We start from the raw sequence: 19,655 nt of genomic DNA, 5'->3' as shown, positions 1-19,655 counted from the left end.
TCAGTTACCTCAAACACTCAGATATGCTAAGCCAGAGTTGTGTAAAATGTGATATCTGAATTGTGACCCTCCCCCATCCCTAGGAGTGTCTTCTTCTTCCATTCTAGTCCTTGTAGTTTCCCAGAACCTATTCCCACAAGTACCTATCCTGATTGCCTGCAGGCTGTCAAGTCCCTTAGGTGTTAATTGAGAATTAAGACGTTAACTGATAAAAGGTATAACCACTTGCATTAATATTTGCATTGCAAAAAGAGTCTTAATAGGAAAATAATTAAGCTTTAAAGTTTGATTTCTTTGAGGCAATTTATCCTGCCTGGCAACCTGTCAAATCTCTACAGGCAGGCAGCCCCCGCTTTGCATCACCTAATCTGCCCGCACCTCATGCTGGCCACATGAAATTTCAGTGTAACTCTGCAACCAGACTCTTAAGACTGTGGAGGGGGATAGCTCGGAATCCTATGCAACATGATCCAAAGACATTAAATTTCTCCTCTGTTTATAAGTTAATTTACTCTTCAAGGATCTTCCAGGGCTTGAGAAGGTCAGTATCCATCCATCGGTCATTCTGCAAGTTTACAGTTAGTTTATCCACAGATCAAAGAAGATCTTGTAACAAAATTCATGCATAATGGAGGCAGTAAAGGCAATTTGCAATTTCTTGCCCAACTTTGCATATAGTTGACCTGTTCTTGGTTACTTTTATGCTTTGAAAATCTAGGGGTTGTGCCCAGCAAAACATGGTGAATTGCAGGACAGAAAGGAAAGGACAGCAGACAATTGGGAATTGGGACCCAGGCTTTGTTTAGAGTTCTAGGTAGGCCAGCAGGCAGTCAGCATTGGCTTTTGTCAGGAAGCTAGTGTCTAGAACTGGTAGGCAAGATGGAGACTAATACAGGAAGAGAGCTAAAACTTTTAAAATATGGTATAATGGTTAAAACACTAGAGTCACACAGACATCGTGGCTTTGCCCTTTACTATCTATGCGATGTTGGGAAAGTTCTTCAACTTTGTTAACTTTAAACAACATTAGTTGTAAGGAAAGAGAAAAAAATATGCCTATATAGATAAATGAACTAGTATATGTAAGCAGCTCTGTGTGACCTGAAGCGGCACCAACAAGTGGAGGTTTGAGTTGTTAGCTCAGGACAGGGAATCGAGTGTCATATTCAATGCAGAATGTTGATTCTTCTGATGAGTATTTAACTCCTCTCCTTCAGTCTCCCCCAATCCAAGAATTGGATTAATCCCTGATCATGGGCCAAGTTTAAACTTGTCAGCTAAAGTTAATTGAAGTCTCTTAAGAGAAGAAAAGGACAGTGAGCCTGAATGACAGACTACTAAAATCAGGTGGCTGGCTCCCAAACGTAGGTATGTCCAGGGATCACCTAGGGAGCTTTATAAACACATGGATTCCTAGGCCTCTTCTGCTGGTTCTGATTCAGTAAGTCTTTGAAAGGACCCAGTGATCCACACATATAATAAGCTCCCAGTAGGATTCTTATATAGGTGGTCCATGGGTCACACTTTGAGAAACAATGGAGTAGATGCTGACAAGAACCTGAGATAAGCTATTACTATGGCTGGACAGGATATTTGCATAATTTTTCTAATGTGAAAGCAAAAGAAAAAATACATTGATTCATGTAACTACTTTTTTCTTTTAAAAACTGTGGCAAGAGTTTAAAAATCCATTTGAGGAAATATTTTCTGCAAATAACTGATGCATGGAGGGCATTTAAAAAGAGTATTGAGTAATGTATTAGACAACATATTTGACTGAAGTTTATGAAATACATAGAAAATGTGTTCGAGGGACGCCTGGGTGGCTCAGTTGGTTAAGCAGCTGCCTTCGGCTCAGGTCATGATCCCAGCGTCCTGGGATCGAGTCCCGCATCGGGCTCCTTACTCATTGGGGAGCCTGCTTCTCCCTCTGCCTCTGCCTGCCATTCTGTCTGCCTGTGCTTGCTCTCTCTCCCTCTCTCTCTCTCTGACAAATAAATAAATAAAATCTTTAAAAAAAAAATGTGTTCGAAAGGGTAATTTTTTATAGTCTTTATAGAAAGCCTGTGGTCTCACTTCAATGAAGCCATTTCCAGGAAGTGCATAAATAATCATGGTCCAATTGGTTTGCTTTCTAAATACGTGATCCTTGGATAGTCTCCAGAGGCTCTTAAATAAATGGATGGTAGCATGCTGAGTAGGTATGCTGTCTCAGTCAGTTCGGGCTGCTATAACAAAGTACCGTAGTCTGGTGGCTTACACAACAAACATTCATTTCTTACAGCTCTGGAGGCTGAGAAGTCCGAGATTAAAGCGCCAGCAGGTTCAGTATCTGGTGAGAGCTCACTTCTTGGTTCATTATGTCCTCACAGAGAAGAAGAGGCAAGAGTGCTTTCTGAAGTCCTTTCTCAAAGGGCATGACTCCAATTCATGAGGACTCCAGCCTCATGACTTAGTCACTTCCCAAAGCCACACATCTTAATACTATCACTTTGGGAGTGGGATTGCAATACACTTTATGGTTACTGAGGGTCCTAAACAAGCATTTGACCGATCCTAGTTTAGAATCCTTTAAAGCAATTGAATCTCTGAATAGTTATTCTGTGTGGTTGCAGTGAGATCCTTATAAGGTAGATGTGAGAAATAAGGGGGGCAAACCTTTAAAAGAGTGAGGACAAAATGACTTCAACACAAGGCTGGGAAGTTGTCAGTTATGAGCAGATGCTTGAGTACACTTCAGCACTTGGTTGAGATAGAAAGTCTGTGCTATGTGGAAAAAAGGACCGAGCCTGAAATTTTTGTATGACAGGTATTTGTTATCACGTGCTCTCTACATCCAGAAAGGTCTCCATGTGGATTCTATAAATGTTATATTTTTAAGGAAATAATTGTGTAGTTTTTGCCTGTTAGCTGTTGCAGGACCTAAACCACTAGCAAACCTAAAAGTTCCCAATGAGAAGGAGAGATAGCTGAGTTTTGCTTGCTGAAGGAGTATTAAAGAAGAAACAAACTAGGACAAAGGATGGGTTCTTTCCATCCACATCTCAGACCTCTTTTTCCTTTCCTGGAAGACTTACATTCATATCATTAAGGAAACCCAGCTTGGGATCATTCTCAGAATGTTCAAGTCCAAGGTCTAGAACCATAGCAGGGCACAGAGATTTGTGGGTAATGGTGCTGTGTCTAGGCTAGCAGGCTATTAGTCAGTGACAGAAATACAGTAAGAAGCGTCCACTCTTGGAGGAAAGGAGACATCAACAACTAGATTATGATGAGCCAAGTTCATGGTTTGACCCCACATTAGCCCCAGCTGGGTCTGGAGTGCAATCTGAGCACCAGTGACAAGGACGGAAGACTCAAACAAACTGGTGTGGAGAGTGGAGAATGGTAGGTAGGGAAAAAGTATCTGAGAGTGCATATAGGTACCCACCACCTTCAGTGTCAACGCTGAGGTCCAAACCTCTCTCAATAGTGAAGAAAGAGCTTCTAAGGAAAGCCGGGCTTGCATCTCCGTACTTCAGGACAGAGGAGGCTGGCCCTGCAGGTCACGATTTCTTATTAGCAACAGTCAGACAGTACAGAGGATAGGGGAGAACCAATAGTGGGCACGTGTGGTCATTAAAACTCTTTATTGTCCAGCTAATTAGAGAATTGTTCTGTTTTTCTATAAATCGACTTCCTTGCTGGTATTCCTTCTGTCATTTGGTTTTGGCATCTTATTTTCATATTAATTCTTCTGTCCTTATGCCAGAAATAGAAAAATCTCAGAGATTTTCTTTTTCATTATGAGAAACCTACCCTGAGGAGACAGCCAAAAGGGTGAATATGTCTTTCCCCTATACAGGGATTATTAAATCCAATTCCATTCTTTAAAAACTTTTAATATAAAAGTAACATATGATTTATGTCAAAAATTCAAGCAATATAGGAGGGCATAAAATGAAGGGAGATTCCCTGACTATACATTTCTGACCCTCCCCACTCCATAACCCAGAAGATGGCCACCAATATTATGTAGACATTGTATATGCATACAAGCCAATGTGTTTAAAAGCATATACATGAATGTATATATTTATGTGTGACTACAGCTTTTCTAACACAAACAAGATAAACTATAACTAATATCCTATAAATATATCTTAGATAGCATTACATAAACTGAATTTTCTTAATTAAGTGAATACATGTATACAAAAAGCATGACCCATGGTAAGCATTTAATAAATACTAGCTATAATAATGCAAATATTTTGTAATAATCCTTTCCTCGCTTAGTTTTATAACTTTACAACTATACAGCATTTCAGAAAAACATGAATTAGTTTTGCTTGTCTGCCATTTTCATACAAGGAGCTTTCTGCTGTATTTATTCTGTTTTATTTATCTCACCTAACATTACGTTTGGGAGATTATCCATATTGCCACTTATAGCTGTCATCTAGTCATTGTCTTTGTTGTATGGTATTTTATTTTATGAATATGCAACAATTTATTTACTTTTTACTGGTATGGGTGTTTCCAGTGCTGCTGGGAACATCGCTGAACATGGTAGTGGAATTACTAGATGCTGTGTGTGTGCTCAGCTTTGAGAGATATTGCCACACTGTCTCCCCAAATAGTCAGACCAGCCTCCTGACTTCAAACCTTCAATGTTGGAAGAAATGTGGCCCTTTTATATCCTTTTTATTATAAGTACACTTTTCATCTTTTCCTTTATGTATTTATTTTCTTGATGAAGGTTTTGTACTACAGAAAAATGTTTACTTTTTATGTGTTTAAACTAAACCCAGTTTTTAGGGCTCCGTGTTTCATGACTTACTTAGAAGGTATTCCCCCCTTCAATATTATCAAATTATTGTCTATTCTTTTCATATTCATATAGTTTAATTTTTAATTTTTAATTATTTGGCATGTTTGAGTTTGTTTTGGTGAATAATATGAGGAAACTTTTTTTTTCCTCAACAAGGGATAGCCTGTAGTTTCAACACCACTTAGCAACAATAAAAGAGAAAGATCATTTATTAGGTAGGTAGTTTCAACGTATTGATATATAAAACTATTTTTTTAATATGGCTAATACTGGTTAGATAATAGTAAAAAAGGACCCTATTTACTAGCAATAAGAAAATATAAAATAGAATAAGCATAATGCAAAATTCTCATGACTTGGGAAGAAAAAAAAATTGATGGATGAATAAAAAAGACTTAAGTGTGATATTTTATTCTTGGATAGACAGAATAATGATTATAAACCTATATTTCTATAAATAAATCTATAAATCTGATACAAACCAAATTGAAAAGCTGAATACTTATTTTTAGCTTGATTTAGAAGATAATTCTAAATTCATCTGAAAAAGATATATGGAACCAATCATGAAAACTCTGAGAAATGACTATTTGTATTTAATTAAAATGTATGAAAAGCCATGGTAGAGGGGTCCCCAGGGTTCAGTTGGGAGAGTGTGCAATTCTTGATCTGAGAGTTGTGAGTTTGAGCCCCAGGTTGGACATAGAGTTTACTTTAAAGAAAAGGAAAAAAAAAAAAAAAAGAAAGAAAAGAAAAAAGAAAACCTATGGTAATTCAACAGGTATACTCCAACAAGTATAAAAATTCATTTTATTATCCACTCTCCCCCAACATAGATTAAAAATTTTTTAAATAAAAATAGTGGGCGACTATCCCAAGAATAGACAAAAAGAGTCAAGAAAATCAAGAAATAAGCCAAATTGTATATAGGAGTAGTACTTAAAATCGTTGATGAAAATATGAAAAAATTTTTTAAAGATTTTTCTTTCTTTATTCAACAGACAGAGATCACAAGTAGGCAGAGAGGCAGGAAGAGAGAGAGGAAGAAGCAGGCTCCCCGCTGTGCAGAGAGCCCCCTGGCCACTCCATCCCAGGACCCTGAGACCATGACCTGAGCCCAAGGCAGAGGCTTAACCCACTGAGCCACCCAGGAGCCCCTATATGAAAATTTTTTTTCAGAAACTGGTTCACATATAATTTCCAAAGCCTTTTAATCCATTTCACACTCATGTGAAATAAAGTCAGGGCCTTCCAGAATTGTTTCATTGTATTTATCCCTGATGAGAATGTAAGTTCCATATGAGTTATAGAATGATACCTTTCTTCTACTTCCTATTTTTTTAATTATTTTTATTAACATAAACTGTATTATTAGCTCCAGGGGTACAGGTCTGTGAATCATGGGTCTTACACACTTCACAGCACTCACCATAGCACATATCCTCCCCAATGTCCATAACCCAACCACACTCTCCCTACTAACGCCCGCCCCAACCCTCAATCTGTTTTGTGAGATTAAGAGTCTCTTATGGTTGTCTCCCTCCCAATCTCATCTTGTTTCATTTTTTCCCTCCCTACTGCCCACAACACCCCCCCTCACCCTGCCTCTCAAATTCCTCATATCTGCAAGATCATGTGATAATTTCTATTTACTAGTTTTTGTAATTACTGTTTTTAATTGTACTTCAGAAGCCACTCCCTGCTATTCAGACCACACCACACTTGCATATACGTTTTTAAGTATTGAGGTCTTTTAGACTAAAAATTTATATTTTGAATTATTAATCTTATTCAGATTTGGAGGCACCCTCTCTCCCCTATACCCCCTAGATGTTTAGTTCCTTATTTTTGTCGACAGTTATCTTCCTTGGTTTATAAAGACCTCATAAAACAAATGAATAAAGAAATGAAGTGCAAAAACATAAGTGGTTTTATTCTCATTTATATCCAGTTGTTTTGAAGGGATTCAAACTCAACAGGTATAAAAACTAAATTTTATTACCTATTTCCCCCCAACTTAAAATGTCATCCAGTCCACAAATCAGTCCAACCAAGAAATTCCGGGTCATCCCTTTTCTTCAGTCGCCTCTTTAATTAAGAGGAGTTTGTGAAAGTAGCGCCTTCCCATCCGGCTTGGCCAGTGTGCTGGGCTTTCTGCATTTCATCCGTCTAAACCTCTGTGGTGGCCTTTCTCTCTGCCTTTGTTTTTATTTAAAAAGAAGTGGAGGAAACATCCTCATGCAGTGCTTTTTTAAATGAAGTGACTTGTCAAGTCGGAGACTGTGGCAGTAATCTGAAAGGCAGTAAATTCAGCGACCCTCACTTGCACTGACAGCCTGTCACGCACTTGAAACATAAATAGCAGTGGAGACAAATCGCTGCTGTTTTCCTATTAAGCTTTGGCCCGCTAGCCTCGTAGCGGTCCAGGAGCGCGTGGGCCCGGCCTGCGAGAGCCACCACTGCTTTCCGGAGCAGGCGCGCCTCGCCCCTGCTCTCCCCGCTCCGCCTCCACGCCGCCGGGGCTCCCAACACCGCCGCTGGACCCCTCACTCCCGCTGCAAAACATCTGCTTCGCAGAAAGGCCAAAAAACCCGGGGCCAGGATTGAGGGGTGCTGGTACACACAGGGCTGCCACCCAAGCCGACTGTTGATGGGGTAATTCCTAGTTCCTACGCTTTGGGCTGAAAGCAAGAAGCGAATTGCCAGACTCCTCAGGGTTATTTGTGTGGGGCCCAGAGCTGCCCGCCCTGTGTTAAATGGGAACATTCTAAGAACATCAGTTCAGTTCATGCTTAAACCATTTCCTTTTCTGACCTACCCCCACTCCTTACACCACCTTTCTCCTCATTACTTATTTATTGACTTTAAGCAAGCACAATTCTCGAAATTGGATCGAACAGCTCATTCAGCAGCGAGGCTAGCCGAAGTGAGGCGAGGATTTGGGGGTGAGCCCAAATGAGGTCACTGCAGCGTAGGGGCCTAGAAGGAAAGGGCAGAGGGCCAGATGGGGTTATTGCCTGCTTTGTTTTAATTACCTTTCAAAGGCTTCTGTGGCAGCCCCAACAACTACGCCTAGCCACCTCTCTGCAGTGCAATTGTCCTGCTGAGTTTAACGCATTCACTTACAAAAGGCCAGTTTGTTTATGTGACTCCTGAAAACAGCAACCACTGTTCTTCATCTCTCTGGATAGCTCATCCTCAGCCATGGCAGACGTGCTAATGACAGGTCACGTGACAGCCGGCTGGTTCTGATGGCAGTGGTGAGAGATCTTGGTTGTTTGCTGCCTCTGACCACCAATTCTAATCCCTACGTCACCCCCTTGGGATGAGATCATCCAGAAAACAGATACCTGCTGGAATTTTTATTTTTATTTTATTCCAAGGGACTAATGTTGTTTTGTTTTGTTTCTTTCCAGTTTTACCTCCTTGCCTCTCCTTCCCCAGACCCTTAGGAAAATATAAATGAAGACAGTGAGTCCCAGTTTTTTATGACATCATGCTATGTCATACAAATGTGCAGTCTCTCCTACAGTGGTCTGAATTCCCACTGATGTATAGAGTACACATTTAATCTACGTGTAGCCCCAGTCTCTTAGGAACTCTGTGTTTCTGGGTGCCTGAAAAATGTATTCTCCAGGATGTTCCAAGAAAAGCTGGTACCAACCATGTGAAGAATGGAACTCATTATCTCCACTCAAGATTAAGCTCTCCTTCCTAATTTCCCCCAGTGGTGCCAATTGCATTCAAACCCAGGAAGTCCTTAGCGTTCAACATATACTCCGCATTAGAATACAGTTCGTACTGAAGAAAATTCAAATGGGCTACAGGAGGCCCCGGACAAATGAAAGTCCAAGGGTGGCACACATTCCCTTCCTCTGCGCTCACAGACATTGTCACTCTTTCCCACTGAGCCCAGACTCTGCCTCGGATTGCTTCTCAGTATCATCCCCCCAGCAGCCACTGCCAATTACTCAGGATTGATGATGACTATCTGACATCCTTGGGGAACCATCCCCACTTTCAACAGCAGTTCACAGGTCAGCTTAGCACAATACAATGTAGGATTTAGCACCAAGTAGCTGGTACTGAGTGTAAGTGGTATTGATATAAAAAAGATTTCATTTTTAAAAAAAGAATATTTATTTATTTATTTATTTATTTATTCAGAGAGAGAGCTGGCCCAGGGGGAGGGGCAGAGGGAGAAGGAGAAAAAGAAACCGGTGTGGAACTCGATGTCCTTACCCTGAGATAGTGACCTGAGCCAAATCAAAAGTCAGATGCTTAACCCACCCAGGTGCCCCAAAGGACTTTAGACAAATAGAATGTCCATGGGATTCCATGCTTATACACTGAAATGAAATGTAAGAAAGAAGAAATGAAATCTATCATTCCTCCAGAAATGAAAGAAAGAAGGAGTGAGAGGTAGAGAAGTAAGGAAAGAGGGAGGAAGGAAGAAAGAGGGAAGGAGAGAGAGAAAAGGGAAGGAAGGAAGGAAAAAAGGCAGGGAGGGAAGGAGGAGAAAAGGAAGGAGGAAGGAAGGAAAAAAAGAATTCTAAAAAATGCCATTTTACTCAGTATCTTGTGGATTCTGGAAGGCTCCATTGTACCTTGAGATGCGGAGATACCAAACACCGTAAATCCAGAGTCTTCACACCACCTTGCACATCATGCTGCTCATTTCTCCTACATGGAAAATTCTGTTTCAAGCAGGCTCACCAGATTGCCACACCCTTTCACAATTTGCCAGCTCTGATTTTCTGCAGTTGTGTTTTTCAACTTCCTGAACACTCACTCCTCCCAGTAAGTCTTTCCTAATATGGAAGTCCCTTCCGTACTGTTCCTGTAGCTCCTTTGCGGCCTGTTGGCATATGTGTGCGCCCGTGCCTTTGGTGGGGCCCCTGTATGTAAGCAGGTGGTGCTAAACTTCTAAATTATTAGGGTTTTTTTCTCATATATTGCTTCATTAGATTCTTTCAATAAGGGAGTTAAGTGGACAAACCTTATGAAAACTGAAGGCTGTCTTTTTTTTTTTAAGATTTTATTTATTTATTTGACGGATAGAGATCACAAGTAGGCAGAGAGGCAGGCAGAGAGAGAGGAGGAAGCAGGCTCCCCTCTGAGCAGAGAGCCCAATATGGGGCTTGATCCCAGGACCCTGAGATCATGACCTGAGCCGAAGGCAGACGCTTAACCCACTGAGCCACCCAGGCACCTCTGAAGACTGTCTTTTACTTTCTTCATCTAGAACTGAGCTGTATGGCTTTGGAAATTCCCTGTTATCCATTCTCAAACTCCCATTTTATACTCAGTAGACAGAAACAGAGCAGATTCTGAGAGCTAAGAGACCAGCTAACGACAGCATCTCACGGCTCTGTAATGATAAAAGCAGACATGACTCATTGGGAACCTGAGCTCCAGAAGCCCACAGACTGGTTCAAACCTCAGCTCTCTTTAATAACATTGTATACCGGGGCAAGTTCTTTAGAGCCTTCTCTAAACCTGGATTCCCTTGTTTCCTCATCGGTAAGCACTGGAACATAGTATTGTGAATTAAATGAGATAATATCTGAGCCACCTAGCCCTATGCCTCGTACATGTTTATTAAGTGCTAGCTCTATCGACAGTCACTCTGCAATATTTCTGGAGCACCCCAGCATCCAACGTTGTGCTGCATACCCTGCTGGGGAGGGGTACAATGATGAGCAAAACCAGATGTGGACCCTACAATGGAAGATTTGCTATTATCAATACAATTCCCCTCATCAAAAAAAATGGAACATAGGGAATCCTGATTTCAAGCCTAGCATTTAGAAGGGCAGAAGAGTTTCTAAAAACTGGCACCAAATAGGAGGTAATGGTTAAGTAGGAGTACAATTACAGAATGTCATGCCCCAGGAATAAAAAGGATGTGTAGATGGTGGCTTCCGGTTGGATGCTGAGCTCAAACTGTCAACTAGCTGATTTTTTGTATGTGAAAGCAAAAAATGCAATCCATAATGAATTGGGTCTCTCTGGATGCCAAGAAAAAATAATGCCAGGGCGTTCTTCTTCATTTGGCTCATGCTCATTCATAGAGCCAAAGCCAGTTGTGAATCTTTCCTGGCATTGTGCTTGCCTCTGGTTTCTGGGTACTAACTACACCCTTTGGGGCTGCCGAAGGCATGGGGCCAATCTGCATAATCCACACCCTGTTGTGTCTTCCTATTCAAATGGGGAACATTTCTACAGCAGGGTAACCAACCCCTTCCCTTCCATGTAGCTCAAATATCTCAATAGTCAAATGCCTCGTTCTCTAGAGAGCTCTCTCTTTCATTGCGATCCTCGAACTCTTCCTTAAAATCATCCTTGCCTGGGTGGCTCAGTGGGTTAAAGCCTCTGCCTTGGCTCAGGTCATGATCCCAGGGTCCTGGGATCTGCTCAGCAGGGAGCCTGCTTCCCCCTCTCTCTCTGCCTGCCTCTCTGCCTACTTGTGATCTCTGTCTGACATGTGATCTCTGTCGGTGAAATAAATAAAATATTTTTTAAAAAATCATCTCTATTGTATCATCATTGTATGTCTTCAATGCAGTGTTCCTCCCGGTGTCCCCTTATTCTCTTATGATTGCTGCTTCTGACGAGTATGTCTGCCCCCACCCCTGTCTTCTTTCAGTCATGGATCATTTACCAGCCCCCTCAATCCTCCCATGATGGGTGGTGAGAGTTGGGGATGAGAAGCTGTTTCAACCTTTGGTCAGAAACACTGTCAAATGCTAAAGGATCTCTCAGCTGGGATGTGAAGCTGAGAAACAAAACTTCAAAGGGTCTAGAGAGAGACAAGGCTGGAAATACAAACAGAACCCCATCGCAGGCATATTTCTTTTTAGATTTCTTGTGGGTTTTTTTTTCCCTCTCTTCCATTTTTTTAGCATGTTTGTATAGAACGTGATGTGCAAAAAAAAAAAAAAAAATAGGGAAGGAAGCAAAAACAGGAACATGTGAGTATGTCCTTAGGAAAAAAAAAAAAGAAGACATGAAACGTATTGTAAGAACAGAAACTTGTTACAGCATTTGAAGTTAGCACAGAAAACTTCAAATGGCATCACTGATTTGCAATCCTTTTTTCTTTTATTTTTAGAGGTAGAAGTTCATAGCTTGCTTTTGCTCACCCTGTTCACTCTTCTTTCCAATCACAGGCCCACACAAACACACACATTCGAGCACTCATGTACCTTACAATACAACTCCATTCCTTTGCTTTTCATTAATCTGTATGTGTGTTTGTGTTAAAGCTAATCTGTTCACATCCACTTGTAAATACTCAAATTTAGGAGAGTAAAGAGAATGTCAATCCCATTTCTTTCTGTGAAAGAATGATCTGCAGAGATGTTGTACTAAGACTCTTCTCAGAAGAGGGAGGAAAAATGATTTCTCCCTTTCCTAGCATGTTTGAATCTTTGAAATTCAAAGATTCATTTATGATTTTTTGAAAGTCATAAAACGCTCAAATTTTAACAGTTTTTCTAAATGCCATTTCCTGTACCTCAAATAAAGATAAAGAAAGATGTCATGATGACTATTAGGATAGTAGTCTTTTTTTTTTTTTTTTTTTTTTTAATCTCAAATAGAGCACTTGTTGTCCTCTCTGGGGAATTTTCAAGAATAGGCCTGTTCTGTTTAGTAAGCAAATATTTGGGTGTTAGTGAATTTGCATGCTTTTTCCTAAAAGTTCAAGTGAATGGTTAAATGTGAATAAATTGTTATTTGTCCATATGCACATGTGTATGTGGGAAGGGGAAGGTGGGGTCGGGAGAGAGAGAGGAAGGAGAGAAAGGGAGAAGGAGAGAGAGCAGTGCCAGGGAAATGTATTTAATTTCAAGTGGCCACTTGCTTCCAAATGCCTGGTTGACCTTGGAAATCTGCATCAATCAACGTTTTGGATGTGAACTCCCCAAGAAAACACAATATTCCGAGACTGCTAAGACGGTGGCACCTGGCATACTTTAGTTGGCGTGATTCCTGGCTGATTTGTTTCTGCATTAGGGAACACAGAAGAGAACACTTTCCTCTCGCCGTTAGCTGTAGGCCCTTCTTTCTGACTTAGGAAGAAATATTAAAAGAACTAATATGTACAATTTGAGTAAACAGTGACTACAAGGGGATATGCTAATTATGTGCAAGAGTTGGAAAGGCGCCCCCACTGAGGAGGACGAGAAGTTATTTAGCCCGGTAGCTGAAAATTGCCAGGAGACACAAAAGCACATTAAGCAGAGGGAGATTTAAACTAAACGCCAGATCCCAGAATAAATACAACACTCGGCGACGTGAGCAGGCTTGTGGAAATAGGTTGAGATGTTTAAAATACCAAAATATTGAAATTTGCATTTCAAGTAAACATTTATGCCAGGGCAGAAAATAACAGGAACAAGAGAAGAGCCCACGTTGTAGCCAGAGGGCTGTGTTCAGCCGGAGAACTTCGCAAGAGGTCCAGTGTCACGCTCTGGCCCGAAAGCCTTCTTGAGGTTGAGAGTAGAGGGAAATGGCGGCAGGACCCTTGGGTTGAGAGCAGCTAGTCAGAGAGAACTGAAAGAAAGGAGGGGGAAAGTGCCCTGAAGGGGACAGATATTGGGGAGGGGGCTGTAAAGGGAGAGGAACAAGAGGATCTGAGCCCATTTTAGAATTCTAACTCAAGGGGCGCCTGGATGGCTCAGTGGGTTAAGCCTCTGCCTTCAGCTCAGGTCATGATCTCAGCGTCCTGGGAGGTCATGGTCTCAGGGTCCTGGGAGGTCAGGGTCTCAGGGTCCTGGGATTGAGCCCCGCATGTGGCTCTCTGCTCAGCCGGGAGCCTGCTTCCTCCTCTCTCTCTGCCTGCCTCTCTGCCTACTTGTGATCTCTCTTTCTGTCAAATAAATAAATAAAATCTTTAAAATAAAACAAAACAAAAAAGAGTTCTGACTCAAGGTGAACAACATGTACTCTGTCCCTTAAACAAAAAATTGCACTTGATCAGATAAAAGGTGTGTCATGGTGACTGTTTCCACTCAGGGGCTCTGTTGGTATTGCCACACTTTTTTTTTTTTAAGATTTTATTTATTTATTTGAGAGAGAGCACAAGCAGGGAGGAGGGGAAAAGGGAGAAGCAGGCTTCACTGAGCAGGGAGCCCAATGCCGGACTCAATCCCAGGACCCCGGGATCATGACCTGAGCTGAAGGCAGATGCATAAGCTACTGAGACACCCAGGTTCCCTCGCCACACCCTTTTGTGAAATAACTACACACAGCAAATACATCCTCAGGGCACAGCCAGAGATGCCCTGTCCAGCTTTTCAACAGCAGAGGACTCGGCACACTCTTTCTCCCCCAGTGAAAACGTGCTCTGTGAGGATCGGAAGGAGTGGATTGATACACCAGCTTCTCTTAGAGAATTACCGAGCCACCTTTCAATACTTCATTCTCTTGAGTTATATGATGTCTTGAATCTGACTCTAGTTTCTATTTGTGTCTCTTAATTTAGTTCAGCTAACTCAACAAACTAATCTGTGCCAAATCCTATGCAACAGAAAAGCTCCCATTTCCTCTCAGATCACTGTGGCTTAATAAGAAATGCTCAAGGGAAGTAGGATAGATAATGTGTTGTGGGCAGAGTCCCTGCGGGTGTAAGAAAAATAGACCATCAAGAAGTGCCATGGGACTCTGGATGGCTCAGTCGGTTAAGCGTGGAACTCTTGATTTCAACTTAGGTCATGATCTCAGGGTCCTGGGATGGAGCCCCAAGTCAGGATCTGTGCTGGGTGTAGAGCCTGCTTAACAGTCTCTCTCTCCCTTTCCCTCTGCCCCTCTCCATGCTCCTGCTCTCTCTCAAGAATAAGAATAATAATAACAAAACAACATTAAAAAAAAGTGCCAGGAAGTATAAGAGTTTCAACTGAAGGATCCAAGAGACAAAGGATGAATGACAAGAAAGGCCCAAAGGTGTTGTTTAATACTTTAAATTCTTATCAAGTTGTTGGATGGAAGAAGACCATCTATATTCTCTTACCTGCATTTTGTTTGTACACTGAGACTCCCCAATCTACTGAAACAGCTCTGAACATGTGTGCTGGGGAACAAGGCAGCTGTCAGAGAGGAGGAGAACTGTCAAGGGAGAAGCAAAATGATCTTCCTGCCTTATGGATGGGGCACGTAAGAGAAACTCCCCTTTGTCTTCAGTGGTATTGGGGGAGATTTTTCCTGGACATGTGGAATTGAAAATTCGTCCCATGACGCTCTGTTTTATTATCAGCTTACCAGAAAAAGCGGGATTATTAATACCTATATTAGCATGTAAGAATCCCAGGTCCAAAACCCCAATAAACGCCACTTTATTTTCTCTAGTTCATCTGAGTGTCTACCCTCATAGGTTTGCCATCTTCCCAAACTGATCGGGACCTTAATTGGTACTGCTAACAGTCATCTTCCCTCTCCTGGAACAGGTTCATATTCTTTAGAAATTCTAAATGCAAGGTAGGGATTCACTACCCACCATTTCTAGGTATGTTATGTGAATCAAAAAGAATTCAGTATTGTTGACCATCTCTAAGAAGACTACATTGGTTCTCTCTTTCACTGACATCTCAGGACCTACCCAGGAATGAGGTTGATGGGTATGGGGCCCCAGCAAAGCAGAAATCCTACACCATTCAGAAATCATTCTGAACCCTTCTTCTTTTTTTTTTTTTTTAAGATTTAATTTTTTTATTGAGAGAGAAAGTACACAAACAGGGGAAGGGGTGATGGAGGGGCAGAGGGGGGATCAGCATGGAACCTGTTGTGGGCTCCATCTCTCGACCCTGAGATCAAGACCTGTGCAGAAACCAAGAGTTAGGCACTTAACTCACTGAGCCACTTAACTAACTGAACCGAACTAACTAACTAGCTAATGAACAGAACCGAACTAACCAACCAATAGACACTTTACTAACTGAACCAAACTCTTATTTTATTACAATCCACCATTATTCTCAAAATCAGTAATGTTGTCTTACTATCAATTCCTCCTCTGCTCTCCAGATATTTTTTTAAAGATTTTATTTATTTTTGCAAGAGAAAGAGGGCACATGATGGGGGGAGGCAAGAGGGAGAAGCAGGTTCCCCACTGAACAGGGAACCTGATTTGATTCAGGACTCAATCCCAGGACCCATGGATCATGACCTGAGCCAAAAGCAGACACTTAACCCAGTGAATCACCCAGGCACCCATGCACTCCAGATTTTTTAATGAGTTTACACCTATTTTGGCCTGGAGTTGTCAACATTGCCATTTGTCTTCAAGGTATTTGCATTTAGCTATAAGATTCTAGCATTAATTAGTTGACACAGCTCTCAGTCCACAGCTGCAAGTATGCAGGAAAGAATTTATTTTTCCTTTAAGCCTAAATTCTTCCCAGCTCCTCCAATACAGTGGACTAGTACACTTCCTAAGATTTCTGTTTTCTTTCCTACTACATTCTACTTCTGTGATATGTGAAGTCAGGTCTGGCCGCTTCCCTGAATGTGGAGAAGAAAACAGGTGAGAACACAGACAGAGAGAAAAAGTTAATCTTTTATAGATAATAGGCAGCTATTTCCTTAATAGACTTATTCTTAAACATTTTCAGTAGAAACATGTGCTAGATAATGTGCAGACTAGAGTACCAGATAATTCTATATAACTACTGCCTTTTATTGTTGGGATTGTATCGTTTCCTCAACACTAGTGATAATGACAATTGACAGGATACTTGAAGCTTGGAACAGTCCTGACAGTTGTGTTATAGGATGTTATCAAAGAGGCCCTGTGTTCTATTGGGATCCTAGTTAACAGGCTTGGCTGACATATTTAGACAGTGAATATGTCTCTGTGCTAGCTGTCTGCTATGTTGATTTGGCCATTGGGGAATTTCCAGAAAAGGAAAAACCGCTTGTGGCATTTGAGCCAAGCTATGAATTGGTACCTTTTAGTGTGGCATGACCAAGAGCAAGATGTCTTCACGGGACAGGACTGTGTCCTTTTGCACCCTTCCCAGCTGCTTTATCCTAACCCAACAACAATGGGGTTTTGTAATTTGGTGTAAAGAGGGTTCAATTTAGCTGGAGTTAAAGTCAGGAGGCCTTTCTGGCCAAGCTCTTCCCCTGCTCAGTCCCCCTTCCCCTTCACCTTCTTTTCCCTTTGTTCCTTTTCCCCTCTTCCCGCTTCCTATTCCTTCTCTTCCTACCCCCACCCCTCTCCAAGAAGAAAGTTATTTAGTCAATTATACTCCACAGGAGGGGAATTAAACAAACCTCCCTATCTTGAAATTCCATGACTAAATTCATTACTAAATGGTCACATCCAACTTCATGGAACTTTCCAAAAAGGACCTCCAGAGCCCTAATACCAACTGATGAAGCCAGGGATACTGAGCTCCCTACCACAGTCTGTCACAAAACACAAAGCACAGCATCAGCAGCACCTCCTCGTGCATCTGGATCCTGGCCTGAATGAAAGTCTCAGTGATGAAGTAGTTTGACACCGAGCACGGAAACCATAGCTGCAAGACGGGGTCTTGAACACAACCTTTGTAAACAGAATTCTACATAATCTGAGGGAGAAGACTGCGCCAAGCCTGTTTCCTTTCTCAAAAGGAAACCACTTTTCCTAACAACAACTTTGGTCAGAAGCGTGCTTTGCCACCTGATGTAATTAATAGCAACAGAGCTTTGACAGTAGCCCCTCTGAACCCTTACAACTCTGTGCCCAATTCCCACATGTTCTGAGCCCTTAGCCAGTGACTAATGGGTGTAGATGCATAAACACTTCAGCTTCTTGACGCTCAGTCAGGACAAGTTTGAGTAGGACGTGTGCACTTCCCAGAGCTCCCTGATGGATTAAACCAAGTTACCCTCTGTGGGATGTGACCTGCACCCTCTCTTGGCTTCTTCCTCTTCCAGGTCCCATTTTCCCACTCCCCTCGTGGGTTTTCCCGAGAATGTTCCTTCTGTAATCACATTCACGTGACTTTTTGTCTTGGTGTCTGCTTCTGTGGGACCTGACCTCAGACAAGCACATTGTCAAATTATTAAAAAGTCGTGGGCATTTACTGCTTCTATAAAGAAAACATGGGTGTCCTACTGCATATTTGAAACCTAAAAAACAACCAAGCAAATCTCTGTTTTTCAGGGAGAGAGTTTGAAGGAGAAGAAGAATATCTGGAGATTCTTGGCATCACCAGGGAGCAGTCAGGCAAATATGAGTGCAAAGCTGCCAATGAAGTCTCCTCGGCGGACGTCAGACAAGTGAAGGTCACCGTGAACTGTGAGTATGGCAAAAGCCAGCAGGTGTTGTGTGCCCAGGGCCCACCTCCACCACAGGCAAGCTCTAAAGATCCCATTAGCAAAGGAACATTGCATTTCAAGCAGATGCTCCTCGGGTCAGGGATGTACATTTATACATGGACACATCCAAGGACAGGACTTGGCCCTTGAATGAGAGAAATCAACTCTACCAACTCTAAATATAACCCATAATGCATTTAACAATACAATCTGTCTTTTACTGGGACGACAGAATTAAGAAAACATGATCAGACAGCCCCAGCATTTCTGGCAATCACTATTTTGGTCTTTGTGGAGAACAAGGTCACACTACTTTGGAAAAAGAAACAATTCAATTCTGCTTCAACTGGAATTTCTCTTATTGCATTGTTTATCAGAATGCAATAACCCTTCCTCTGCTATTTAACTAATTGGCCTTGAGAACAAATTTAAGTCACTGTGGTCAGGTATCCGATGTCCCTGACAGCTACAAGGGATACCTGATAAATTAGTTTGGTTATCTATTTGTCCCAAAGTATGGGCATTAGAGACGAAGATTTCACTAAGATGCATAGGTAATGGGCATACTTTGAACTTCACAGATGAAAGGATCCTTAGATGTAGTTCAAAAAGACAGGGGACGGGGATGGATCCATATGATATGTGTCACCCAGCAAAGGAATAAAGAGAATTCGTTTACCCTGTTCAGTTAGGAGTGACTTTTCACATCATTCAAATTCAAGTTCCCTCATCACACAATCCTGGTTAGTGACAGGGACAAAGGAACATCCTTATAGTTCCTATGCATTTTGTGCACACACAGGCATACAAACACATACCCTACACACCCATACATACATCTGCACATATAACACATGTACATCCATGTATATAGGCACACAAAGACACATGCACAAGCACGTTAACCCATATTTGAAAATATAGTTTAGACCATGATGAGTTACTTTCCATTATCTTAAGCCCTCCGTGAAGTCACCTCTATACCAGCGATTCTATATAAATTCACTATCATGGTAATAGAATTGACTCCATTTTAGGGTTTAAGACTCTGAAGCCCAAGGAAGTAAAATTGCCTTTCCAATGTGGAAGCAAGTGTAAGAAAGTGGCAGGCGAGAATTCTACCACTGAACCACCAATGCAAGTGTAAGAAAGTGGATTCAGATTCTGGCCCATTTGATTCTAAAGCCCATGTTCTCAGAAGGAAGAAGAGAAGGCATTTTCAATTCTTAGTACCTACGATGTGCAACACTGGACTAATGGAATTGCATTTAATTCTCACAGTAAACTCATGAGATAAACATCATCAGTTTGACTTTATGAATTTGGAAACTGAGGCATAGAGAGCTGAGGAAACTTGCCTAAAGTGACCTGGTCTATGCCAGGCTGCTCCATTCTCATTGCCCTGCTTTAACCGTGCAGCCTTCTGAGACAGTGAAATCTTCTTCACCCCACTCCTAGAAGAATCCAGTACATAGGACTCTGCCATAGACACTTATGGCAATCATTTCCAAGAAGCAAGGGGTTCATCTGATGA

At 41.7% G+C, this 19,655-nt stretch overlaps 1 protein-coding gene across 3 annotated transcripts in view; it reads left to right on the top strand.

The window, feature by feature from the left end:
- Positions 1-19,655, top strand: part of LSAMP (limbic system associated membrane protein) — a 671,549-nt gene that overhangs the window by 603,100 nt on the left and 48,794 nt on the right. For all 3 annotated transcript variants that reach the window (XM_047725483.1, XM_047725492.1, XM_047725497.1), the window contains exon 4: positions 17,967-18,101. In XM_047725483.1, the coding sequence (XP_047581439.1) occupies positions 17,967-18,101 (135 nt within the window). The remainder of the gene's footprint in view (positions 1-17,966; positions 18,102-19,655) is intronic.

The sequence above is a fragment of the Lutra lutra genome, chromosome 1 (assembly GCF_902655055.1).
Source record: "Lutra lutra chromosome 1, mLutLut1.2, whole genome shotgun sequence".
NCBI lineage: Eukaryota > Metazoa > Chordata > Mammalia > Carnivora > Mustelidae > Lutra > Lutra lutra.
This window is presented reverse-complemented; position numbering and strand designations above follow the sequence as displayed.